The following is a 27,478-nucleotide window of genomic DNA, read 5'->3' as shown; positions in this document are numbered from 1 at the left end:
GAGCAATACCTGGAAGGCCAGAGTGGCTCACCCTCCCACCCCTACCTATTAGAAAATATTGCAGTACATCGCCAGCATGCATCGGGCACATGAGCTTTGGACTGAAGTGTGGGTGCCGGATTAGAGGAGCATAAGGTATCACCAGAGGCTGTCGTCTATTGCAATGCTACCTGTGGTCAACCTTCTTAGGGGGTTTTCCCCTCTAACTTTTATTTATGTTCCAAATTTTGGGCTTCTGCCTTCTACCATCTTTTTCTTGTGAGCAATCCTGTTTTGGGTATCCAACCAACAGGCTCTTGTTCCTGCAGGTGTGAAACAGAATACAGGATACTCAGATAGCCCACTTTATTTCCAAAACCCGAAGGCGATATAGAGGGTTTTTTCTTTTTCCTCCCATTTTTATCCACCCTCACTGAGACGCATGACCTGGTGTGGAGTTCAACCTGGCTCTTCTCCATCCATCACGGCGCCTGTTAGGGCCTTCTCATTTCTTCAAGGTTACCCCTGTTGACTCTTGGGATGCTCCTCAGAACATATTGAAAAAAATAAAATGCCTGTCATAATACCTTTTTCAGAACCAACCACAAATGCCTTTTCCAAGTGCCCCAGAAGGCTTCCTCAGAGCCAGTCTACGGATCAAGTGAGCCTCTTTTCTTTCTAGAATTACTCTGCACACTGTAGTCCTGCAGACAATGAGATCGCTGGTATGCATGCATGTTTCGGAGGCTTGCTTTCCAAGTCAGAGGGACCCCCTAGCACAGGAGAGACCTTATCTTGAAAACCACCGGAATAGGAAGCTGCCCACCTTTGTGCTCAACCACACTGAAGTTACTCTGCTTCTCATTTCATCTCTGCATTACTGATCCGAGTCATATTATTTTCTTAAAAGGTCTGCCCATGTAGCCCCAAAGAGGCTGGGATGTGTTGTCTCTGGAGGATCACTTAGTAAGACCGGAAGAGCTAACCAATATTCTGTTGTTTTTGGTACCTTGCGGAGGAATACAGTGATTGGGTGGTCTTACTGTAACCAGATGTGGTGGTCGTCAATGACCCAGAATAGCTACCATGGTGGTATATTTCTTTATGGTTTGGAAGGAAAGTTTGTGTTATAACTTTAGTGTTCAAAACTGCAATCTCCATACACGAAGGAAGCCCCACAGAACTTAAGAGGGACTTGATTGCACGCAGATGCCATTTGGCACAGCTATTCTCATGACATCCCATGCAATGATTTGGAAAGAGGCATTATTTGTATTAAAGGCAGAGAGTCTATAGTGTTAAAGCAAATAGAATGGGGAATTAAAAACAAACAAACAAAAAACCCAAACTCAAAGGGATGCAACAGACACAAGCAAGTTAAGACGAAAAGCATTGACACCTTTATTGTACACCATATAAAGGTGACATTTGCTCTTGGTCTCTTTTCCACTGTAACGTACAATACTATACAGTTAACATGTAACTCGAGGGCTGACCGGTTGTCCATTGTGTTCTCTAGGGCTCTTAGAGAACCCCTTGCTAAGGTGAAGGCCAAACACCACCCGAGCTTCATCGTGACCCCTTTTGAGTCAGTCTGTGTGGGTTTGGTAACCTGGAATCTCCAGCATTTGAGAGCAAAAGAGAGAGGTCCTTCCTGTATAAATACCATTTACAAAGAATACAAAAATAAACTTGGTTGTACATTTTAGATTGATTGTGGCAGTATGACGGACTGTGCCTTCAGCACTCGAGATTAGAGTATATCAAACGTGTGGACGCACAGCATAGACAGACAAATTCGTTGTAGTGGTTTCTGTGCAAATTACTTTAAGAGACCTTACAAAGAAGATCTTGTCTTTGGCACTAAAGAGTTGCATTTGCCCAAACTGTAAACGCCCGACTGGTGCTTGGCAGCAGACAGGAAAACCCCAGAAGTGGCCCATCCACAGCCAGCCAACCCAGTTGTGTGTGCATTCACAGAAGCCACAAAGAAGAATAATGTCATCACAAAAAACCTTGCAGAAGGAGAGACAGAACCTAAGAATTGGTTTTACAGAAGGAGAAACGAAGCCCAAGAATCATCTCCTCCCTGCCTGCAAATCCATTTCCTACTCCTTCTGCCACGGGGTTGCACAGAATGATCCAGCCGGTCTCTCTTGAAGCTGGAGGTTGGTTGGGGCAGAGAGCGGCGAGAAACAAGCACAAAAGTGGGTGGCGGGGAATGCCCGTCATCTAAATCTCGTCTTGATCACTCGCCTGTCTTGATACACGAACCCCTGAAAGGGATAAGCGGCCCTCCCTCCATAAGAATCGGCCCAAAAACGCCACCCAAAAACGGGGGGGGGGGGGGAGGGAAATGGGCTCAGAGTGGAAATTGCACTACTAAGCTGCAAGCACTCATTCCTCTGGAGGGGGGGGGAATTATAAACGTTCCTCATGTTTGCATGACACAAGAGTTCATTGCAGGTTTTTATTTCACAAGATCTCCATTAAGCCCCTCTTAAAACGAGACGTTTTCTCAGCCTATACTGAACTAAATGTTGAATAGGAAATGCTGGTTTGATGGGAGGAGAACCACCTGGAAACACATGCCTTGGTGCCAATCCTAGCCTCCGGCCTCACCCGTCTCCTACGTCTCGGCAGACGTGAACTTTTCCAGATTTACCACCAACTCAGTGCTTGGATAACAAGAGAGACTTGAGCTCAACACGTTGCACCCTCTGAAATCTGTCGGTGCCCATGAGATGGGCTGCATGGAAGTGCCAGCGGTGGAATTCTGTGAGTTGCCATCCAAAGCACCAGGAGGCATTCTTGGGGAACACCTGCTATAGAAAAAACTGCGCTGTTTTCTCCTGTCCTAGGGAGGACTCCAGAACAGAGGCCGGCTCAATTGGAAAGCTTCAAACTTAAGCTTTTAGCCGCCGTGGCTCAAAGACCCCGAGGAGAGGTGTGACGAGGAAGGACCTAGGGAAAAGTAATCTCGCCCTCTTTGACCGGGCCAAACCTCTCTCCCACCTCTAACTCCGGAGGTTTCCTTCCCTCTTGCCCTTCCCTCTGGCAATCACCCTACCACACATCTTTCTGGCTTCCCACAAACTCTCAAGGTTGCACATCGATGGGACTCCACGCCACACGCTTAACCTGACTGCAAACAGTTCAGAATGTCTTGGGGGGGGGCAGAACCCAATCTGCTCCAAACAGACCCGGCTTCCACACCCAGGTGGCCTTCAGATGTTTCGGACTGCCGTGTCCCATCAGCTCCAGGACTGGAGGGATCGGGAGAGCTGTCCGTCAAGAACATCTGGAAGGACAGACGGGGGTTGGAAAAAGCTACTTTCTACAGCCGACCACCGTTTACCGATTCCTCTTGCCGTTTGCTGTCCCTAAGCCGGAGGTCGCTTGCCTCTGACCTCGCTTCTCAAGCGCTCCTGGAAACCTGGCTTCCACCTGCATGCTCGTGCAGGGCCATCTCGCTGGTGCAGGGCCATCTGGCATGCACAACATTCTCCTCACCCTTTGGGGATAAATGATCTCTTTTGGGAACACAAGCTTCCTCTCTTGGTCTTTAAAGATCAAGGTCAAATATTCTCCAGTTCCTGCAATAGAGACTGGAAATAAGGTCCTTCGCTCTCTCTCTCACACACTGGCCTTTTCTCCCTTTCCCAAACCCAATGTCTTACTGTCAAGAGGAACATCTGGACAGCACAGGGCCCGCTAGCCACATCTGGGCTCCGACCCCACCAGGAAAAACTTCTCACTTCTTTCTGTAACCTCCACCCCCTCCACACACACACACACCTCTGTATTCTCATTCCAACACATTCTCTCCAGCACCAAACAAGCCTGTGATCCTGGGGGTGACTGATGGCTTTGTCTTGAAAAGCAAGGCTGTGTGTTCTCTAATGCAACTGGTTTAAGAAAGAGGTTTCTAGCCCTCATGAGAAAGGCAGATCCACTCCCCAGGGGGTGCGGGCTGGTGGAACCTTGCAAACCAGGAAGCGGCTGAACAGTACGACCGATGGGGTTTCAAACTCTCTGAACGGATGTGTCGTGTGTCTCCCAGAGAAGAAAGAGCGTGGTGGCGGAGGGAGGGTTTCTCACTTTAAGGCTTTAGGGGAAAGAACTCTGTTCAGCTCTGAGGCTGTCAGGGTCGCCGAGTGGTACACAACAGCCACTTTCCCTAAAATCCGTTGCCCTCCAGGTGGCCAGGCTGGCAGGGATGCTGGGTATTATAGCCCAACACATCTGGAAGGCACCGGGTTGGGAAAAGGCATGGCTGGCGCTTGGGAGGGATCCAGACTGCGCCCCCCCCATCCCTAGCACTACAAATCAAGAGTTCCAAGACAGAAACCCCAGCATGAAAAGCAGCTGCTCTTCTCCCCAAGCTGAGAATATCCACTGCAGGGTAACCTGAGAATATTCTGGCCAAAGAGGCTCAGAACAGCTGCCCACACGTTATCTTGGCTCCCCAGACATGCTACAGAGGAAATGGGCAACGGGGCAAGCCGGAGACAGGGGGGGGGGCTGGCTGGAGCGCCCCAGCTACTAGCCGCGGAAGCCCTCGCCTCCCCACGAGTGCAAATGAACACAAAGGTGCACAGGATGAGCCTGGAGCCTCAAGGGGGGGGGAGGAGGAGGGTGTGCCTCCTTGGCAGAGGCTGGCCATCTTGCGTTTCAATCCGCGGTGCTGCTCCCGGTCTTTTGGAGGCCCCGATTCATCTCGCTCCTCTCCACAGACCTGGTGGGGCCGACAGGTTTGCAGGTCCCACCGCACCCAAGCCACCTACGCAGCCAGCACTGGGGGGGGGGGCAAGGCAGATCTTGGGGGCTGGGGAGGTCCTCCACAGAGCAGAGCACTCCCTCTCCGTCACGGTAAAGCCACAAAGCACAGCACTGCACTTGCTGATCCTCGGACATCAAACCCCAGGAGGACAAACAAGAGGACCCCTGCTACTCCATTTGGCCTGATTGGTTCTCCTGCATAAACTGCCCCCCCAACACTTAGGGGTTTGTCAGCTGGGGCAAAGTCCTGCACTGCACAATTAAAAAAGAAGTCAGGACAGAAGGATTGGGGGGAGCCCGGCCTCTCTCTTGATCGCTGCATGAGATCCGGCCTCGAGACACACCTGGCACAGCCAAGCGGGAAAGAACAGGGTCCAGCCTGCTCCCTGCGTCTTGGCTCTCGCCGGCCACAAAAGTTTGCCTCCCTCTTCCTTCTGCTTCTTCGAAAGGCACACTTGGTAAGTGGTATGGGGGGGGGGTAAACGGCTTCGCAGCACCCCACGTTCGGGACCCACTCCACCTCGGTCTGTGGGGGCAGTTCTCACAGCAAGAGGCTCAATGGGGCAGCCAACGAAGGAGGGTCAGAGCCAAGGTGAGCCCCAGGCAGGCAATTCCTGGTCTCCCTTCGCCGTTCTCTCTCCCTCCTCCTGCCACGACTTCTCTCCCAGGAGGGCAATTCCTGGGAGAGACACAGCGCCCAGCTGAAGTTCTTCTAAGGGCGACGCACCTCCCGGGCAGCTGCCGCTCCCAAGTCTTGGTCAAAGGCACTGGTGCTGGTGGAGGAGAGCGCCAAGGTGGGGGGGCGATTGTGCTATTTTTTCACGGCTGCTGCCAACCTCATGGCGCCCCCTCCGTGGCTCCTAGACGAGCAGGCCCAGGCGGGTCACTTTGGCCGAGAGGAACGTGTGCAACACAAAGACGATGGGTTTCGGGCAGGAGTGTAGCTCCAGGGTCTGGTTCCCCCAAAAAGAAAGAGCAGAAGAGAAAAGAAAAACAAATGTAAAGACTCGCGACTCGGGCCACTTGAAAGCAAAGGAGGGGTTTGACTCCTCCTCTCCTTATCGCCGGACTTACACCATCGGGACTCTGAAATGCTCCTGCACTCTCTGCAAATCGTGGGTCTTATCCAGCACCACTGGCAGAGGCTAACAGGATCGGGCCTGATGGGAGAATCAAAATTCTCCAACATTGTGCCTTTACCCCCAAAGTATCAGGAGGGGCACCCCCCAGGTCCGAGGACCTGGCTGTGGATTCAGGACAGGTGGACGGACGCTCTTCACAGAGAGCAAAAGGAGTCTGTGGAACCCTTTGCCACAACATGGGGCGGTTGTGGTGGCCGGGAGCTCAGGCAGCTTCAAAAGAAATCCTGTCCAGGTCCAGACCGGATGGGGGAAGAGGAGCTAAATGCAGCTGACACGCTCGGAGGGGACATGCCAACGAATGGCAGAAGCGAGAGGAGACGCACGCCCCCTTGTTGTGTCCGGCTTTCTGGATGAATCCGGCTGGCAGCTGCGGAAAGGAGGGTGCAGGGCCCGCCGTGGTCTGTTCCCAGGTGGGGTCGTGAAACTTAGTGGCCCTGGTGTGGGATGGAGGGCTAGAAATCCAGGTAGTGGGGGACACTGCCCCTCACTCCTGCTGGGTGTAAATAATTTGTAAATCATATGCTGTACTGAGTGATCTGTTTTCAGCAAAACTCTAAGGAGACTTGCTTTGGCCAGTCGGATACGGCAAGTTATTCGTGTAATTGTTATTAAACCAACAGACAGAATGGCCTAAAGCAGCTTCAGTACTCCAGAGTATCTAAAGACATAAGGGTGGGCAAAGTGTGGCCGATGACCCATGGCTACGTGCAACCTACCAAATCCTCCCCCCCCCCCCAAATTGCTCTCTAGACTGCATGGGGGCAGTTCCACTCCCCTGCCCCCCACCGAGGCCTCTGCCGTATTTCAGGTTTTGGGTTTTTCTCCTTCTAATACTGGAAGTGACCGCCCTTTAACTCACCAGCTCCCCTTCTGGCCCTCCAAAATCCAAATAGAGGTTCCGGATCCCATCGTCCGCAGACATTTTCAGTTTCTCAAAAGGGTACCGGAAAAGGACACCAGAGGAACCGGCTTCCTCCCGGGAAAGGGTGAAACCGTTCTCGTAGTGGATCGTGAGCCGGACCTCCTGGTTGTTCCAGACGCAGCCTAGTCCGGAAGGGTGCAAAGGAAGAGGAGTCAGTGGCCGGCCCGCGCGAGGGAAGAAGCTAAGCCTCAGCCCCACCCTTGGTGGCCTTAAGCGCCATTCTCACAACCGAAAGAATCCATCCTGCCCATCGTGTTTTGCCCGGGCAGTGCCACAGAGCTTCCCCCTCTGACCACGGCCATCCATCTTGGCTCGGGACGTCTGGGCCGCCCGGGGAAATGACGGCGTGAGGTGGCCTGCTTTGGCGCTTCTTTCCTTCTCGAGAAACCCAGGAAGAGAAGACGCCTCCTCTTCCACGCTCGGCCAGGCACTTTCGCAGAACGCTTATGGACTCTAGAGGGAGCCCGAGAGACAAAGACCTTCGCTATGGCCGGACCCTTTTCTGCAGGTTGACGGCGCTTCTTATTCCTACCCCGAGGGAGTTCATCGTGCTTCCGAAGAAGGATGCCCAGGGCAGGCTCAGATTTCCCCTCCTTGGAAGCCCACCCTTTGGTCCCAGCCCCATGGCGGATGACATGCACCCCACAGCCCGCCTTCTTCCAGCCAGAGGGGCGAGTCTCCCGACCCGCTAGCACGTATGTCGTCCGCCTCTCTAGCAGAAGATTCAGGAGCTTCTGTGCTCATGGCCCAAGGGGCCTTCAGAGCAGGTTTTTCCCCCAAGGCAGTGAATGGCATGTTTCACAAAAGAGGAAAGGGAGCAGCCCCTGACCCAGACCGGCCTTTGCACCAGCAGCACAAAGGGGACACGCGGGGGTGGTGGTTTGGGGTCCCTGCTGCCTCTCCTCCCCAGCTGCAAGGCTGGAGCCTGACCAAGCAGCCGCAAGACTCCCTTCGCAGATCTCAAGGGGAGCCCAGAGATCCACGGAACGGGGAGCGGGCAGGCGGGCGGCTCACCTACGGACACCTCCTTGACCAGCTCTGCAGCAGCATGGCAGCCTTGCACCAAGATCCGGGTCCAGGAGGAGAGATCCCGGTGGGTCTCCACGCGGAAGACGTGCATCTCGATGCCCTGCCGAGAGCCGGTCCGTGTGGCAAACGCGAGGTCCGATCCCATGCAGGGGGACCTGTGGCCTGAGCCGGAGTGTACCAGCCTGGGTGGAGGGGAGAGAAGGGAGGGCTCGGTCAGCAAGCACAACTGGCAAGGGGCAAAGGGGCAGCCGGACGTCCGGACGTCCGGACTGGGGGACCCACGCTTTCCAGGGCCAGAACGCTCCTTTTCCTCTGGCAGAAACACTGTCTTTTCTCCCCTTGGCTGCCCCCTTTCGCCCCAGAGGTCCTCCTGTTCTCCTTCTCCTCCTCTCCGGGAGGCCGTAACTGGCCGCTCCAAAGCTAGATGGGCAGAGAAAGCCACGGCTGCCAGGCGTTGGGGGCAAGCAGAACGTGATTTGGGGGGGGGGGGGTTGGGAGCAGCGTTGGCCCGGGCGACAGGACCTCCTTGCTGATGAATCTGGACTGGAAGGCTGTCTGGGCAGAAGCCAGATGGAATCCAGCTGCTGCAGGCCTCCAGAAACCGCCGCCAAGAGCCACACCTCTCCGATGGGGCTCGGAGGGGAGGCTTTCCAGCCAGAGAGGCAAACGCAGCCAGCTCGGCCGCCAGGGGAGGAAATGAGGCCACAGCCAATCGCCTCCCACCCACTCACTTGTTCAGCCACACCCAGCTCTCCAACAAGACTACAACACTGCGGGGGGGGGGGGCAGACTGCACCCCCTCCCCCAGCCACAGAAGGCCATTGCACGGCGGGCACCCGCCTGCAAGCTCTCCTGGCCTGTTCTTTCTAATTTCCTGAACACAGAGGGACAACGTTGGGGGGCCGACAGCCCCTTGGGAGGGTCATGGGAAATGAGGGGGCTCTCTTCCTTTGGGGGTTCTGTGGACCTCAGAATAGCTAAAGTCACCGGGCTCTGAGCCCCAAACAACTCTGGACAGTTTTGGGCAAAGTGCCGGGGGGGGGGGAGCAAAACGTTAGCCATGCGTGGCATTTTTAGCCGGGGCTTTGGTTTGAATGCGTGAGACGTCAAACCCCCCCTCATTCCTCCCGATGGGGCAGGTCAGCAATTCAACCTGCACCCAAACCAGTGGGATTTCTGCCTGACTTTGAAGCCCCACTGAACCCCCGCAGCTGGTTCGGAGGACCCTGCCTCCCCCCCCCCCCCGGTGACGCTGCGCTACCTCTTCAAGAGTGTGATTGGACCATTGGGGCGAGTTCCGAATTCTCAGGGCTTTGAAAAGAAGCGAGGCCCCGCACGAGTGAAGTATCAGAAGCCACCAGGGAGGTTCAAGTGGATACACACTTGTCAACAGGTATAGAAATCAACCCGGCGCCTCCCCACGGCTGGCCTAAAACTAACCCAATCTGGGTCTTTTTATAACACCAGTTCAGTCTGGAATGCTGAAAGCCAGCCGTTCCCGGCAGAGGCCGAGCTGCAAACCCTGGCAAGGCAGTCGGGTGGGAGGCTGCAGGCGAGAAGCCTTCCCCTGCCCATCCGCTGGCGCAGGCGGGCAGCGAGAGCGGCTGGAGGCCCCCGGCAGGTCAACCGCCAAGGCCAAAAGGGAGGGACCGACTAACTCTTCTAGCTTCCTGGCAGGGGAAGGGTTCCTGTCCCCTACCCTTCCAGAAAAAGGCCGCTCCCACAATAGGCACAGGGAGATATTTTCCACAGGAAGGTATTTTTCCTGAGGCTACCGAGAGAAAACAGAAGCTTCCAAACCACTAGCAGGGATCGCACACAGTCACAGGCTTGGTCTCCGTCCCTGACGTTGGAGCTGCTAAATAGGCCACCAACGAGCCAGAGGAGGCAGGCAAAGAAGCACCCACCAATTAGCCATGACTGCTGATTTAGAAGATACTTCTGTCAGCGTTCAAACATCCCCTTTCTGGGGCATCTCTGGCTATCAAAGACAGTTTGTGTTGTCCTTTTTAATTGTTTGTTTCTTTGTTTTCTTGCACATCCCCAAACCTGCCGGGATTCCTCCTCTACCTGGTGGCGACAAGCGGGTAGCTGTGGCACGGGGATGCCCAGGCGTCTCTTGTCCATGGCATGCTGTCGTAGAGGTGGAGGTCCTTCTCTGTCACGGCCAAGAGGGAAGGACGCCACTGCTGCCGCCCTCCATCCAGCCTGGCCTGGAGGAAAGGCAAAAGGAACAAGTGGCTCAGGAGTCCGGCCTTCGTAACAAGCCCCTTGGGGAAAGAAAGAAAGGGGGAGCAGGGCGGAGGAGGATGAAAGGGGGGGCAGCCCTTCTTGGGGGAGCCACCAAGGACAACAGGTAACAAGTGCCTGGATAGAACCCCCTGCAAGGGTCAGCAGGCAAGGAGAAAAGACAGCCCAAGACCTTGCTGGAGATTCGGGTGAGTGCTGCCCCCTAGAGCCCAAGTTTGAAAGTACAAGGGAAGGCTGGTAACTATAACACATCACTTGGGTGGAGTGATACTACTATTTTTTGCAAAGTGAGATAATAACTGATAACTTTAGTACCTTTTGGGGTCATGTTTCCTCAGTAGCCCCAAAAGACTGCTTTAGCCATATTCTTTTGACCATGCTTGTGTTTTTAAATGTATTTTAGAAAACCAAATGATTCAAAAAGTAACTGAAAAGTAATGCTTCAAGGAACAAGTGACGTTGATGAGTCAATTCCAGCCAGCCTCAGGAGCATCAGCAGCAAATTACTTTTTTTAAATAACGTGTTTATACTTCCAGAGAGGACAGCTTGAGATAATCGACCAGGAGCCCTTCAGTCCCGAGAGGTTCCCCTCTCCTTGCTTGCACTTCTCCCTCCCAACTTCAAATCTCCTTAAGCTTGTGAAGGGAGAAAGAGGAGAGCAGCCCCCATCCCAGTGGTCTTCTCTTCTCCTTCTGCAACAATATCTGTTCCCCGTGGCCCTGGGGAGAGGCGGTGGAACTCTCTGCCACACAGACAGACTGCTGGTGAAAGCAGTCGCTGGACAGAGAAGGCAAGCAGACAGCCAGGACTTTCACTCCCTGTTACTCTCGGCAGCAAAGCTCCACCTCTGGGGGGGCTGCACCCTCCTGGCCGGGCTCGTGTTTCCCTCTGGCTGCAAGGCATTCCAGCCGGCGCACGGCCCCAAGGAAACCGGCCATTGGCCTCGCTCCATTGCCAAGTTAAGGGTGGGGCTGGCCTGCTGCCAAGGGCACAGAGATGCTTTCTGGACGAGCAAGGGCAGGAACTCCCACTGCCTCCGTCGTGGGCACGGGACCTCCAACCCGGAGGCCAGCCCCTCTTCTGCCCGGCCCCTGCCTACCTGCCCGCCTGCCGGCTCACCTGCTCTGCCAGCCATGCAATGTGCTTGACCTCCTTGCTACTCCCTGGGGTGTTGCCCGCGGCCAGCATGGCGTTCAGCTCTGCCAGGACCTGGGGGAGGAGAGCCATGATGTTGGTGTGGATGGCCATGAACCAGGAATGTGCCGTGGCCGTGTCCTTGCAACGCAGGATCAGGGTGTTCCTGCCGTCTGGGGAGTGCAGCTCGATCAACCTACACGGGGAGGAGGAGGAGAAGAAAGGAAGGCACCCTAAGAGGGATGGAGACCCTCCGGAGGGAGAGAGGGGCCAGGCGTGCCTTGACAGCCCCCAGCATCTCTCTCCCCTTTAAGGATTTTTCTTACTGTTTTCCATTAAAAAAAAACAACAACACTGAAGCCAGAGAGAAATGTAAAAAAAGAAAAGAAAACCCCCATTCAAAACCCCAGCCCAACAGATAATGTTAACAATTAGGAAAATAATCAGGAAAAATGCCCGGGTAAAGGTCTTCAGCAGGAAGTGATGGTTCTTCGAGGCAGGGAGTGACCTTTTTGCCCTCGTTTCCTGGCGGCTGGGCCGTAAGGAGGGCCCGATCCGAAAACTGCAGAATGCAGATCCCAGATCCAGCAGGGGAGCAAGGGAAACCACCACCACCTCGACGCCCAACACCAGGCCTCTCTGTATAGAAAACTGGGACGTCCGACTGTGCTGGGGTGGGGTGGGGGGAACAGGCTGCCTTGCCCCTTGACGAAGAAAGGTTTGCTGCGGGTGGGGCCGCTGCCGGGTGGAGCTGCTTTTACACTTCCTCACCCAGGCGGAAGGGGAGAATGGCCTCCATGGGGCAGGACTTGCTGCTGCTTGTGGAGAACATGCCGCCCGCCCGTCCCTCTGGGCAAAGGAGAAAGGCCACGACTGCTTTTGCTTCCGGCTGAGGAAACGGCTCTGCCCATCGCGACTGGGCCGTCTGGCGCTTCCTAAAAGGGCAGCCCTCCCCCCCCTCCGGTGTATGTGTGCGTTTGCATTTCCCGAGCGTCGCTGTCCGAAGAAAACATTGCCAGGGCAACTCCTGCTGGGACTGCAAGAGGCCCGGGACCAAGTGGGAAAGGCCCTTCTTTCAGTCGCGTCGGCCACGGCAGACACCCCTCCGTGGCTGTCAGGGAAAGGAGGCTGGGATACAGCGCGGCCGGCGGAGGAGGAAACCGAGAAGAGAAGGGCCGCCTGGAAGGCTCGGTCCGGCTGTTCCACTGGCCCAACGGCAAGCGGCACGGAACAAACCGACGGAGCCCATCATCCCACCCCAGCGTGAATCAGAGTCACCAAAGCCTTCATCTCTGTGAAACATAAGTAGGCTTTGCCACCATGGATGAGAAAAGCCAAACGCCAGCTTTCAGCCTGCCAAGCGTTCTGAAAAAATGCCAATATGAATCCTGCTCTTTCGACAGCCGGCAAGAGCGTGGATCCAACCCTTGCATCTTAAGAGAATGACCTCTGTCCGTCCGTCCGTCCGTGTTTTATGATCGCAGACACCCCCCCCCCACGAAACTCACAAAAAACATTTCAAAAATGGGGAAAGCAGTTAATAGTCACCGCTTAAAACAAACACGCCTCATAACACAGAGGCACGCTCCCCACAGCAGCCCTTGGCTTGCCAGCGGTGCCACCTCTAGCAGTTTTGTTCCTGTTCGGATCATGGCCAAACCAGGACGCACAACACAAAGGTAAGCCAGGGATTGCCCTTCTGATCCCCAGAGTGGAATCTCCCTGTCGCTTGACTCACAAGGAAACTGCCATTGGCCCACAGGACTAAGCCACAAAATGCCCTCTCTCTCTCTGTCTGTCTGCATGGTGTCTGCCATGTTGGGACTCTGTCTGCGCCCCTCACACGGAAGGGCCCGTCCCCCCCCCTCCGCTGGAGAGCCCCTGGTGGCCCATCCCTTGCAAAGTGATCGAGGCGGACCACTTGCTCCGGAGACAAACCAAGGCAAGGCCCTGCTCCCGGCCGGGTCAGAGGCGAGCCAAAGAGCAGAGGAGACCATGAGCAGAGCGGGCTTTTAAAAACGCCAGGGAACTCCCGCCCCGCCCACTGTTTGCAGAGCGGCCGGCTTCTCGGTTAAGGCAGCCTTTTCTCGGTATTTAAGCTTCTAAGCCGGCTGCTCCGTTCACGGCAGGGTGAGCATGAAGGGCTACCGGCATAGAAGGGAGGTTCAAGCCCAGACAGGGAGTGATCTGCTGGGGCAGAAAGGTCCTCCCGCAGTGCCTGTTGCCTGGCATGAGCCCGGGCAGGTACTGCAAGCTGCACCTGGCTGCCTTAGAGAGAGCAGGTGACCTTGATCAGGTCAGAAGGGGCCGGCTGCAGCTCCGGCATCCAAGCCCTGAAACCGTGCCTTCCTCCCCCCTCCCCACGGCACTCCCAATGTTGCTGGACGTGTGCCTTTTGAGGAGCCCTGCTTTCCTCCTCCCAGAGCTGGTGCTGCTGCTGCTGCTGCTGCTTCTCCTCCGGCGGCTGAAACTCAATACCCAGCAAAGGAACTGGGGGATGAGCAGACACTTCCTCCCTCGTCCGTCCACGTGTGGCCCAGCTCCAAATTTCGCCTCCCCTCCCCTCCCAGGAAAGGAGCCAGGGTCTGGATTAAGCCTGCTTCCTGTGGACACCCAAAAGGAGCACAGCTTGATCTCCTGGGGGCGGCGGGGGTGGGGGTGAGGTGTTAGGTGGGCGGCCAGGAGGCAGGGACCCTTTGCAAGAATGCAGGAACATGCCGGCCAGCTCAAGAGCCCCTCCCCTGCCTTTTCACAAGGAGGCGCCCCCCCTTCCTGGCTAAGGGCCACAGCCAGTGCTAGCCACCCGGTGAAGTCACTGCTGACCTCCACCCCCCTACACTTCGGGACGGAGTTGTGGGTATTGCAGGCAAGACGCCCAAGGCGGTGGAAGCCAGTGGGTTGCGCTCTCGGAGACGCAGAAGATACACTTATCTCTCGTGTATTCTTTCTAGAGTTTGGAAAAACTATTTGCAGGGCTGAAAACTCCCCCAATCTCTGAGATAGCCCGGCCACAGCTGCGGGGTGTGTGTGTTGCGCGTGTGGGAGGCCATCCCCAGAGCTCTCTCTCCCCCCCCCCAACAAAAGAGTAACTTTTCCAAGTTCTGATGTGACCTCAGGAGATAAGAAACCTGAGGGCAACATGGGGGACGGAGTCCTTGAAGGGCGGCACAGATGGGAGGGTGCCCCTTCTCCCACCCCGAGACACGAGGAGGCTGCTTTTGGGGAAAGCGTGGAAGGGACATCGGAAGGTTCCTGACCAGCGAGCCTGCAGGTCCCTGTCTCAGCCCTACGCGGTCGTTGGGGCAAAACCCAAACCAGAATCTAAAATATTTCTGTGCATCTGCGTTATCCATTCTGAGCTGCCGCGCAAGTATTTTTCTTGGCAGAGGAGAGCGCGCGCACGCTCGCTTGCTGCAGCCCATTCTCAGCTCCAGAACGGAGCAACGTGGAGGTCACCAGCGCCAGGGGACGTATCCTGCAGGGGCCTCTCTTGGCTCGGCCTTGGGAGCGAATTGGCCTACTGGGGGGCCTTGATGCCTCTTGCGATCCCCTGCCAGAGGAAATCTCTCGCCCCCGGTCCCACTGACTGGCTGGATGATGGGTTGATTTAAACCATTTTGACTCTCATCTTTATCCTCAGAAAGGATCTTAAGGTGTCTTACAAATATGAAAGCTAAAAACAGTGAATTCTTCAAATATTAAATCATAAATATTAATGTTATGGATTAATAATGTTATATTGAACATATTAGATGAAAACATTACTAAAACAGATTTAAAAGGAGCAAAAGTCCAAAGCATCCTATTTTGAAGCCCTCTGTTAGACGCCTTTAGATGCTAAGGGAAAGCCTGACTGATCAAAAAGGGGCTTGGCCAGCAAAGATGGGGCCAGCCGGGCCTCCAGTGGCAGGGAGTTCCACAGCTTGGGAGCAGTGACAGAGAGGAAGGCCTCCCCTGACTATCCTAACACCCGGGCAGGTTCGTAAAGGGAGAGTCAGACTTTGAGAATGATTTGAACTGGAGCTCCAGGCTCAGACTTTTAACCAGGCTCACCTGTTCTCCAGGTCCGGCACGCTTAGGTTTCTTGCTGCGTAGCACATCTTCAGAGGGATCACCTTCCGGTCCTTGGTGGGACTGTGGTGTTTGGGGGAGCCAGAGTCTTCGCTGCTGCTAAGACTGGGTGACTGGGGAGCCGCCCCATCCCAAGGCAAGTCGGACACCAGCGATGGCTTCTTGATGTAAGGGCTTGCTTCCTTCATATATTTCACTACAAGCCAAGCAAAACAAAGAGGGAGGGAAGGGGGCATTAATTAAGCAGCGTTCTCTTCCGGGAAGGCCCCACTCCAGGAGCCATGCACCGTGCCCTCCATGGGGTTGTGGGGGGCGTGGGAGTCTGCGACACCGGACGGAGGGTCCTCTCGGCATGCAGCGTGCTTGGCTGACGCTGGCTTCCTTTTTACCGTTCTGGCCACAGAGGAAAAGGTGAAACGCATTTGTTCCACAGGAAAAGAGACGCATGGATGGAGTGAAACAGATGTCAGGAAAGCTGTTCTCCACCTGATGATGCAGAAGGGAGGGAGACAACAGGGACTGCCTTGGGCTTTTTGAGGCTGAAGCCTCCAAGCTTTTTCCTCTCAATGGACCAAGCAGGGGGAGGCAGAGAATCCGGGAGATTTCAACTGCCTGAGAGGACGAGTCAAGTCACAGGGAGGGGGGAGAGGCTTCAGCTTCTGCATGGACAATTTCTAACCCCTCAGGCCCTAGGGAGTTGAGTGAAGTAGCCATAGTTGTGTGTGTGTGGGGGGAAGAGCTTCATTTCAACAACACTGTGAGGAACTTCATTAGTTTGACAATGACTTAAGAAACCTTGGCTAATATTTAACACATTGAGATGGGTGTTCAGCATGTGTATATATTATATCTCAGCTGTTTCCCTCTGGATTCTTCTGCGAGGCAGGTTAAGATGAAAACACATCACTCTGCAATGGTACTGCCTCCACTTCAAGTCCAGCGCCGCAACCACACTTGCTCTCCCTGCATTCTTAAGGCAGCGCCAAGATCCAGTTCAGCAACTGAAAAGCTGCAGGTCACACGACAAGGGGTACAATCTCAGGGGAGTGTGGTGGCTGCGGGACTGTGATTTCAAAGCGGCCAAGCCTCATGCATGGGCTGCTCAGTTCACCAGGCAGCTTAGAGCAGTGGCCGAACGGCAATCAGGCCAGCGTTCCAGACAAGACCAGGTAATCCAGATTCACCTCTGAACGCAGCTGCTGCTGCAGAAAAGAACAGCCCAACACCAAAGTGTTTTATTCAATCTGCCAGAACCACAAGATATGAAGTTTCCTCACCATTCTCGCCCTCAAATCTATTGGTGTTTCCTCTGATTCTCCTCCGTCCAGCCCTACCGGCAGAGAAGCCCCTGCCTACTGCAGGTGATGGCCAAAGGGGAAAAAAAATCTCCCACCTTACCCCCCAAAATATGGAGGAGAAGAGTATTCCCAGCTCAGGAAAGTTCTCCTCCCCTGCCTTGCAACAAGGCTGCGCCACCCCAGCGGAGCCGAGTCAAGGATCGAAAGCTCTGCCCTTTTTTTGGCTTTCCGGAGAGGATTACACCCGGCCGGGCGTCATGCTGCTAATCGCTTCTTGCGCTGATCTGCCCTTTCCTTAGGAACGAGGCAATGGATATGCAGGGAGCTCAGAAGCTCTCGCAGCCCTGAGAGGAAAAAGGTGGAGGCTCAAGCTTCCCCGGGGCATCTTGCCCCCTCTCCCTCTGGCCGGGCTCAGGCTAGGGATGGGGGGGCCCTTCTTCCGAAGCACCGGCCCCGCCTGGGGCAGCCACAAGCGCTCTGGGTAATCACCCCACAGCCAAAGGGACCGGGAAAGGCAAGGGCCGACTCCCATCCTCTTTCCCACGGCAGGCACGATTCTGTCAGGCGAGATTTAGCAACACAATATGCTGAAGCCGGCACTTTCTGGAGGGGTTGAAAAGAGAAGAGCCACCACTTCTGAAGCAGAGTTCAACACGGGCCACGAGTCATCTGCTAAGAAACACGGAACTCTCTTGCTTCCTTGCCCAAGGAAATGGGTTGGGGTGGGTTTGAAGAAGCAGCCTCTTGCGCGGGGCGGGGGCAGCGACCTGAGCCTGTGGGATGGCCACGATCCTAAAAACAACTTCTGCTCGATCGGAGTCCCCCACCGGAGCTTTTGGCTGTCCCCCCCCCCCAACTTGGGTATGTTGCCTCAAATCCACCCAGGAATAGTCCAGGGCTGACCTGGCATTTCCATTTTATGCCCCAACCCTGCCGCCACATCCCATGTCAGAACGGTGGCCCAGCCCAAACCCTAAATGCCGAAACGGAGATGCCTATGCCTTTTGGGGAATTAGGATCGGCATAGGGAGGATCTCGGCTCACGTCCTCTGGCCCAGCAGCCCTACCATAACCTCCTGCCAGCTGCCGGGCCAGAGAGTGGCACCCTTTCCCAGGAAAAAGATGCCAAGGAAACACACCCGGTAGGCGGGAAAAAAAGCCTCTCCATGCTCAGATTTTGAGCTGGTGGGCAGCCGCCCCTGCCTGATGCACCGGAAGTCCAGGGAAAGAAGCAAAGGGCAGGTGGGTCCAATCCTGAGAGTGACAGGAAGGCGGGAGGCACCTGTTTCTCTAGCATCGAAACACCCCAGACCTCTGCTTGCCCTTTCCGGAGATCACCGTGCTTGGCTGGATCAAGGGATTCTCGACTCAACAGGCGCTGCTCCCTTCCAAACTTTTCCCAAATAAGGAAACAAAAGGCTCTTTTTCAAGGCCACAAAACAGACCGTGGAAGAGGCCGGCCGGCTGTCAGGCCAGGCACTTTGGCCTGGTTCCTGCAAATAGCTATCTCCTTTCCCCTTCTCCTGTCCCTATCGGAGAGAGGCACCTCCTCAGAAGGGAGTGGAGCCGACGGGAAAGCCTGCACCTCTCGACCGAACTCTACCTCTGCACGGCAAGGGCAGCGCCATTAGAGATTTAAAAAGGGCTTTCGCCAAAGACACAAGGAACTCTACCGCCAAGTCCGAACAAAGAAAACACGCAGCTGCTGGTGAGGGAAGCAGGTCCTTCTAAAAGGACTCTGATGTCCTTCTAGGGTGTCTCGTATTTTTAATGTATAAACGACTATTCCCCTGAAGCAGATATTTTTTTAAAAAAATTAAACAAAGATCATTTCCATGTCCTGACGGAATGATGCTAATGGAAATAACACTTTTCCTTTATATATAAAAAAATGAATTTGCAGAGAACAGAAACACTGCAGGAGCAAGTCTATAAAGAAAGACATCTCTCGGCTGCATTCGGCCAGTTTGGTGTTCCTGAAAGTGCAACGGTCACATCAGATTCATTAAATATAGATAGACAGATTCAAGAAACACGGCCTTCAAGCTAGGCAGCCGGCAGCTACTGTGGGCCGTGAGTGAAACAAGAGGGGAGCAGAAGGCAGGCTGTGGGCCACCCCAGAAAGCTACCCGAACGAATAAGTCTGTGCTCGGAGAAGCCAGCCACCTCCTGTCCTTTTCCTGCACAAACGACGCTTCGGTCCATCTCCGATAGCACTCCGTCCAGAGGAAATGCCATCTCCTTTTTCCTTGGCAAATGTAAGGCGATCCCTTTGAAAGCACGAGAGAAGAAGCGGACGAGATTGGCGCCAGCTTGCCGCCTCAACAGGTTTAAGCTCCGATCTGTTCAGACGGCGGAAGGAAGGTGTTCCCATCTTAGCCAGAAGCCTCTGCTCAGCCCAGCCCAGCCCCCTGGGCCCGTTGGGGGTGGTCTCTCGCGGCCTTCCCTTCGGAATATCAGAATCCCAAAATGCACCAGATGAGGTTCGCTCCGCCGGGGCCCAACGCACACGGCTGCCCCGTGCCAAGACACTCCGTCCGGGCCGTGAGTGACTCTCGAAGGTCCCAGGGCAGAGGCCGGGTTTTCCTTCATCAGCTCCTTCCTAATCCTGTTAAACATGTATAGCAAGTGCTCACCTCCAGGCTCTCCCTCCAACGGTGCCTTCATCAAATAAATAAAAAGTCAGCCATCTTTATAGCAGTGGGCATAAAAATTCAGAGTATATCTGCCAGGTGAGAAGAGGATGGGAATTCACCGAGTTAAGCAGGCGCAGGAGTCCTCCCGCTTTAGACATGGGCCACCACTGGGGTCTACAGAAACGAGCCCTTTGATTACAGCTCTTGTCCAGCTAACAGGGCGCTGGAAGCTCTTGTGCAAGTAAGCCGGCCTCACCTCCTAATTAGCAATGGCTGTTTGCACCATTTCAGGAAACTTTTCTCCTTTACACGGAAAGAAGGGGCTCTGAACAAGCCAGGATGTTTTTCATGTCCTCTGTTCTCAACCGCTAGGATGCCCAAGGAGAAAGAGGTTTTTAGCCCTAAAAGGCAAGAGAGTAAACCAGCTTTTAAAAGTGTGAAAGAGAGAGAGAGCGAGCGCGCACACACACACTCCTGAGGAGTTCTGCTTCGGCAGGGCGTGGGGCACCGCTCGTCCCACAAGGCACGGGTGTATTTCAGCTGGAAACCTTGAGCCAGCAAACCAGGGAATCAATAGCAGGCTTTTAATACTTAGGGGGGGGGGTTGAATTATGTCACCGCGGAGGGCCCTGAATAAACAACTGCACGTCAATATACTTTTGTAGAAAGCTTCCAAAAAAAGAGAGTCTTTCTCTCCAGGGATTGCCAGTCCCTCACAATGAATTAAGACAGAAGAACAAACCTCAGCTCCAGCCGACAACAGGAGGGTCACTGTTTCTGTTCGGTCGATGGCCATCAAAGGAGGCGGGTGTCCCTCATGAAAGCCCCATGAAACAGCCGTGCAAGATGCCACGCTTTTTTCCAGGCCCGCTCAGGGACAATGGACGAGGCACGCCATCGACGGAAAACAGGCCGTGGCCCCATTCGGAGCCTGGGAGGCAGAATCGCCGGCTTTGTTTCGAGGTGGAGAGTTTTGGCCGAGGCGCAGGCTTTCACCCCCCCCTCTCTCTCCCCCAGCGCAAGAAGAAGGCGGAGGGCTGGTCCAGCTGGGTCTTCCCTCATTAGCATTTCCTTGCTCTCCCACCCTGTTGGGATAAGGATGCTCGCTGGCTTGCTCTGCAGGACCAGCCTGGGGCCCATCGTGCCCTGGCAAACGCAGCAGACGGCCACTCCCGGTCCCCAACAGCCAGGCTTCTTTGCTGGAGGATTCTGGGGGGGATGTCATTTAAACCCCTTTTCCAAGCTCTGCAACCATTAGAAGCCCTGCCAGGATGCTGTGAAGCCTTGACGCTGCCCCAAGGGCTCAAGGTGGGCAGAGTCCTTTGAACGGAGACACCCCGTTCTGAGCCAAGGTGAGAACACCCGCTGAGCGCCTGGTACGTGGCTGCCTTGCTCGATCACACCTCGACAGAAAAGCAGGCCTTCTGCAACAGCTACCAGCCTGCCCCTTGCTCTCCTGACATTAACTTCCTGCACTGGAGCCAGCAAGATGCTGGGGAGGATATTCCAGGAATTGATACCCACGCCAACAGGAAGGCACCCCGCCCCCAAGCAGAATGGCGATGCGACCTGGCGAGAGAGGGCCGGGGCTCAAAGCAGGAAAGGACCCCCGCGGGTCACTGAATGTTAGCCACCTGGAAGCAGGAACGGTGGTGCTTCTCCCAGGTTCACACCCCTTCCTGCCGCTCCCCTCCGGGTGACTGAAAGCACGCAAAGAGGAGTTGGACAGAGGGATACAGTTCCTTTTATGTGCGCAGCACAAACTGGGTGGAAAACTCCCTTCCCTTCCCCTCCTTGGGCTGCCTCCGCTTTTAAGAGGAGTTGCACAGCTGGCTGCCAGATGTGGGACCCACCAGCGCACGGGTCCAAAATTTGTTTTCCAGCAAGGTCACAAAGTTTAAATGCTCCCTTCTTCACCAAAGCGTAACGCCCCCATGCTGGATCACGGCTGGCAGGCATACCTTTCAGGAAAAGTGGGAGAAACGATCCAAGCACAGTGTTTCACAATGAAATCTACTGTGCCTGAAAACATGAGAAATAAATGCTAGGTTGATCATGGTTGCAAAGTCTAAATGTCACCAAGGTGAACAGCTCCTAAGAGCTTAAATTTGCCTGTACATAGCAGCTGGATTTGGGAGTAAGCAGCAGCAAAAAAGTTTTGGAAAAGACAAGAGGGCTGGTATTTGGGCAATCCGGAGGAAGAATCACGGAGCCTCCAGGTAGACTCTTGAAGACTCCACAAGCCAAGGTGGGTTCAGGGGAAGGGACCTGAGAGCAGAAGAGCACCGTGGGGAGACAAGAGAGGCTCGGCCACCAGGGCCTTAACACGGCTCGGTCTGGCTCTCCTGCACCAAAACTCTGGGCGACCCTAACCCTAAAAGAAGCCTCTTTGGAAAATATGAAACCTGGAGGGACCCCCACGGACGGTGGTGAGAGCGGGAGGCGGGAGGCAAAACGCACTTATGCCAAATCCATTGCCCAGAGCAAGTGGCAAGGGAGTTGTGTGGGTCCCCCCTCCCACTGTCCTGGGGCAGCTCAGAAACGCTGGCCCACCACAGCAAGCAACATTCCCCCCCGCCTACACAATCCTCCAACACAGTGGCAGGATCCCAGCTGGAAAGCCGCGCGAGGCCCTCCTCTTTCATGGGGATGGATGTTGAGGGAAGCCAAGAGTTACCTAAGAGGAGGGCCATTTGAGCTGACCCACGACGCATGGACGAGAAAGGAGTGCAGAGGCTCGCTCTCAGCTATTTATCTGTAAGCTGGACCCAGCTTTTTTTTCTGAGGAAAAGGGAAGACTCTCGCCAACTCTCCTTTCTTAGAGACATTAACTTCAGCTTGCCAGCAGATACTTCACTGGGAGTGAGGAAAGATTCTTCTGCTCATGGAAAGATGAGCGCTCGGAGTGCGTTTTCCTTCTGACCGCATTTTGCTTTTACGGGTCCCGGAGCAAAGGAAACCCACGGCACGGAGCATCTCGGGCAGCAACCCAGCCTGTTCCAAGCCTACACACCCTTAAGCTGTGAAAAAATGGACACAGCCGCAGAGTTTCCTGGAACGAAGCCAGGCTTTGGGGAGCAAACAGGCAAGAACCCGAGGAGAGGGCTGACGAGGCCAAGACGCCTCTCCCTGAATTGGGGGGAGGGGGGTTCCAACATGGGGCTGGGGGCGCAAGCGGGCTCTCAGTCGGCCTCACCAGAAGCCACAGCTCACTGCTGAGCTGTTTTTGCATGAACACAACTTTCTTTTTTTTCCCTGTGTGCGTCTGGATGTACAGTCAGTCTCTTCTCAGCCCTCCCCCCTTCCCACCATGCCAATGGCAATAAACCACCTCCCTTGCAAGCCCCCCACCCACCTTGGCCAGGGCCTGACAAATCTACCTGGCACCATTGAGTACACAGGATCCCAGCCGTTCCTTCCCAAGCTTAGAGGAGGGGCGCAGGGCGAGGGGATTCGTGCTGATCTCCCCGATTGCTTCGGAGGAGTCCTTGAAACCAGACACAGGCACTGGCTACGAGGGCTGTGCCTTCTTCCCCCAGGACCTGAACTCAGAGCAGCTGAGATGCACCAGCAGGAGAGGAAGGGTCTGGGAAAGCACCTGTCCCTTGTGGACGGGGCTGGAGTGACAGGAGCCGCGTTGCCAACACCAGGCCGCGCACGTGGACTGCAAAAGGGTGAGCAGAGAAAGGTGTCCTTGTCCTGCCCTCCTCCAGTCAGAAAGTGGCCAGGTTTACTGCCTGCCTGCCAATCCCAACAGGTAGGCTGGCGCGATCCGACACACCTGGGCTTTCCTGCCCACAGCACACGATTAGATCCTCTCTTGGCATCGACGCCCAAGACACACACACCCGCCCACGTGCCCGGAAGACTCCTTGCAACCGGGGAATTTCACCCTCGGAACGAAGGTGAAAACCTGGGCACGGATGGGTTTCCCTGCATACAATCTGGACTGAGGTCTCCTGAGCAACCCGCCTTTTACGGCTGACAGCTTGAGAACAATGCCGTTTAGGAAGCTGGCTTTCACTGCAACACACACACACATACACACACACAGGATCCCAGGACGCCCTCCCTTTTCCTTGCTCTCACTCTCTCCCTAGAAGGCAAACCTTCACCTCTTCCACAGGGCTCGATCAAGCACTAAGGGGCCAAGCAAGGAGCCCATGGCTAGTGGGGGTGGATCGGCTGATCAGGCCCGCAACAGGGCACAGACACCCGAGCCTGTGAAAGAGGGCAGAGGGCACTAAAAAGGTCTCCCCAAAATGGATCTGAACCGTCTCCTGCCTGCTGCAGAGAAGGACAGCAGATCTAAGGGAGTGGCCTCCCAAGGCAATCTTCTCCGGCCGTCTCTGGGTGCGGAATAGATTCCAAGACCACCACGTTAATTGACACCTCCCTCATCTTACAAGAAAGGCACAAGCGACCCAATTGCCCCAAGAACTGGTGTGACTGGTTGAGGCTCCTCTTGGGATTTTTGAGACTGGAAGTGGATTTGAACCCGGCCTTGACTTCTCCGTGACAAAACCATGTTTGCCAACAACTCCTTCTCCACTGCGCTTCTGGGAATCCTTGACTGGACAAAGGGCACCAGTGTACAAAGAATGGTAACGTGGGTGGGTGCGAATGATCATACCTCTAAGAAAAGCAAAACAGGAAAAAAAAGGAGGGGGGGGGAGACTAACCCTGTCCTCTTCCGCCAGCTCCATCATAGCAAATCTCCGGGAAAAGAGCAAACCCAGATAGGGTTTAAGCACAACTGTTTACCCTGGCACAGGCGGAAGGGACACTCTGCCTGGCACAGTTGTCGGCACAAGCCAATCATCTCCCCCCCCCACAATCCCCGCCATTTCACATTCCGAGAATACTCCTTCCAAGTGAAAACAGTCACACCCCACTTAAGGAGAGAGTTGCCCTTGTCAGCTCTCCTCAGCAGCCCATGCTGCCTAACGATGAATGACACTCTCAGAAGCTCCCCTCCCGCCATGCCCACCCCACCCCACCCCACCCCACTGCCTTCCCCTGGGGCAGGCGGTCCCAGATGGCTGCTCTCCCCAAGGAGAAACACACGGTTCCATCATATTAAGGAAACCGGCAAACGGCAGCCTGTCTATCAGGGCTGACATGCCAGGGAGGAGAAGACGATGGCAGGCAAGCACCCATCCGGCATTTTCCGATCAATTGCCGTGGCCTTCCAAGCGGGGAGACTCGAAGTGGGACCAGCGCCCTCATCCAGCCGAAAGCGCCTTTGGGGTTTTATAAGCCAAGCTGGCACCGCACACCAGGATTATTCTCTCCCCCCCCACTTCCCGCTGCTAGGGGCTCCCCTCTCCAGCTCACAACGATTCCACAAAGGCAGCGGTCATCCCCAAATTCTGCCCGGCTGCTTGGAAAGCACCGGGAGCAGTGAGCGCTCTTCCTTGCAACGGGCTCTGTGATACTTTGCCGCCTGGCTTAGAATGCCCGCTCTGGGCTGACCCTGCGGCTGACCCATCACCCACGCTTATGGGGATCTTCTTTAACGGGGTGCGTTTCACCAAGGAGGCGGTCCTTCTGCTTTGTGTCTGTTTTCTAACTTGTTGCGGTTCCAGAGTTTGCGTTTAAAACACCACCGTCGGCCAGGTCAGTGCATGATACCGGCCGCCCCTTTTCGCCGCCCAGGTTTCCTCTGGCTGTCCTTCAGGCTGGCGATCCCCTCTGCCGCCCCGTGCCCTCCTGGTTCTTATCATCACTGCAGGCAGGCAGGTGGGGAAGAGCCCCTTCCTCCCCCCCCCGCGCGCACATGCCTGCCCTGACTCTGAGTACCACCCATGCAGCCACCCCCCCCCCCCGAGCCCTTACCAGGCTGGGCCGCCCTCCCCGGTTGCCTCTTCCGCGGAAGCCGAGCAGCCCCAGGGCTTTCCTGTCGAGTGGGGGGGGGGGGAACGGAGTCGGTGTTCACACCCCCATAAAAGCCTGAGTTCTCCTGGCTCAGCCCCAAGCAGGTGCCTCCTTTCGCAAGAACAGAGGGGTGGGAGGAAAGGAAACTCTCTCTCCCCCCCGTTGCTCTCCTGGCCCCCAAACACCCACCCAGGGGCACCCCAGAGAAAATAAGCGGGGGCAGCTGCTCTGCAATAAAGATGCAGGCAGGTAAACCCTCCCCTCCCCTCCCGACTCAGGGGAGAGGGCAGCCTTTGCAACCCCCCCCCCCCCGGGGCTGCTCCCTGTCCAGGGAAATGGGCACCTCGGCGGCGGCGGCGGAGGGGGCGAAGAGTGCCCGGCGCCTGCTCGCCCTGCTCGCCCAAGGCTCCCGGGATCTCCCGCCTGGCACGATGAGCAGCCACTGGCCTGGCGACTGAGCTGGAAGGTGAAGGGGGGGGTCACTCTGCCAGAACACCCCTCGGGGGGGGGGGGAAGCCCAGAAAAAAAAGGTTGCCTTTCTGGGCTTGGATCCCCGCGACCCTCCGGGGGGGGGAGGAGGCTGGGTGCTGCCCCCCCCCGCGCCCCAAAAGCTCACCCCGTCCCCGCACCCCCCCTTTGCAAAACCGCTTGCCTTCTTTCTTCCCCAGGGAAGGCGGGAGGCTCCGCTCACAACCGCCCGGCCAGGTAGGCAGACGCGCACCCGGCCGTCCCCCCCTTCCCCCCAAAGCAGGTGCCCCTGAGCGCGTGCAGAGCGCCGGTGTGTGTGTGTGTGTGTGTGTGTGTGTGTGTGTGTGTGTGTGTGTGTGTGTGTGTGTGTGTGGACTTTGCAACCGTTCTCTCCCCCCCTCCCCTCCCCGTCTCTCTCCCGGCCCTTACCTTCGAGGAGGACCTCCCGCCCGGCCCGCTTGAGGGCCTGCACGGCCTGGTCGTGGGTGGCGTCGCGGAGGTCGAGGCCGTTGACGGCGAGGATGGCGTCGCCCAGCCGGAGGGCCCCGCACCGCTCGGCCGCCAGCCCCGGGAAGATGCGCGAGATGAGGACCGGCATGCGGTTCTCCCGCCCGCCCTTGATGCTGATGCCCAGCCCGCCGGCCTCCGCCTTCACCACCCGCACCCTCCGCACCCCGGACGGCGGCGGAGGCGGCGGGGGGGGAGCCCGAAGAGACCGAGCAGCGGGAGCCCCCCGGAGAGCCCGGCGGGACGGGAGGCGGCGGAGGGGAGAAGGGACGCCCGCGGGGCTCCGGCGGGGAGCGGCTGCCCGGGGTGGCCCGGCCGGGGGTGCTGGTGGGGGTCGTGGGGGTGGCCGCCCCCCCTCCTCCTCCTCCTCCGCCGCCGCCCCCGCCCCCGGGAGGGCTCCTGGCCCGGGCCACGGGGGGGCTTCCCCACTCGGCCCCGTTGGGGGGCAGCCCGTTGAGCGGCGGGGGCTGCGGCAGCGGGGGCTCCGGGTCGGAGGTGAGGGCGAGGCTCTCCCCGCTCAGCTCGGCCAGCGCCCGCACCCAGCGCTCCCGCAGCAGCACCTCCACCAGGCCCGCCTTGCACGCCCGCGTCCACACCGCCATGCCCGGCCGAATGAGGCCCTCCGCCCGCCCCGGACCCGCTCAGAGGGAGGCAGGGGCGGGGCGGGAGGGAAGGGGGAGGAGCCACCGGGGCGGGGGCGGGGCCTGGGCAGGGGCGGGGCCAGAGAGCCGGGAGGTGGGGGGGGAAGCCTCGCGCACCTTGAGAGTCGCCCAAGAATCCCGACCTCTGGCGGAACTGGCGACGCGGTAACGGGTAACGCCGTTCCGTTCCGTTCCAGGGAGGCTCAATGCATAGCCCCCCCCACCACCACCCCGCGCCTTTAAACATGGCAATAAAAATGGAAAGGCTTACATCCTCATCGACCCCCCCACCCCCCCAAATCCCCCGCTCCGGTGCAAACCCCGTTTATAATTCAAGATTGCCATTGGCTTTCCCCCCCCCCCCCCCCACTTTTCTGATCAGCGCAATTAGGGCTAACCGGGATCCAGTGCTTTGTTTCGTCCATAGTTTTGTTTGCATTTGCATTTTGGCTGTGCAGCAACTTCTTGCAAATGTTCGCGCACAGGAGCAGATGATGCCGGCTGACAACAGTCATTCCTGCCTTCACCACCACTTTCCAGCTGGCCTTTGAAGAAAAAAATCCAAGGCATTCCTTTTACTCCCGCGGGGGCGGGAAAGGGATGGAAAAGGGTCGGAAGTTAATGCCTGTGGACTCCTCTACTCTTAAGTCTATGGTGGTGTCGCTTCCCGGCTCAAGGGGGCGTGGCCAGGCAAATTTTCTAGGACCGCCTACCTTGACGGGATAGGGCAGCTCTCTGCTT

General features: G+C 56.3%; 1 protein-coding gene across 1 annotated transcript; it reads right to left on the bottom strand.

Moving 5' to 3' along the window:
• Nucleotides 1-1,356: 1,356 nt before the first annotated feature.
• On the bottom strand, nucleotides 1,357-26,750 carry SNTB2 (syntrophin beta 2). Its single transcript, XM_020788284.3, is given in 8 exon segments — nucleotides 1,357-5,714; nucleotides 6,763-6,947; nucleotides 7,840-8,036; nucleotides 9,925-10,067; nucleotides 11,225-11,435; nucleotides 15,293-15,506; nucleotides 26,019-26,283; nucleotides 26,285-26,750. Coding segments are annotated over 8 exon segments (1,722 nt in total). The 5' UTR covers nucleotides 26,699-26,750; the 3' UTR covers nucleotides 1,357-5,621.
• Nucleotides 26,751-27,478: the final 728 nt, after the last annotated feature.

This window comes from Pogona vitticeps, chromosome 10 (genome assembly GCF_051106095.1).
Source record: "Pogona vitticeps strain Pit_001003342236 chromosome 10, PviZW2.1, whole genome shotgun sequence".
Lineage (NCBI taxonomy): Eukaryota > Metazoa > Chordata > Lepidosauria > Squamata > Agamidae > Pogona > Pogona vitticeps.
The sequence above is the reverse complement of the archived record's forward strand: the minus strand, read 5'-3'. Positions and strand labels throughout refer to the sequence as shown.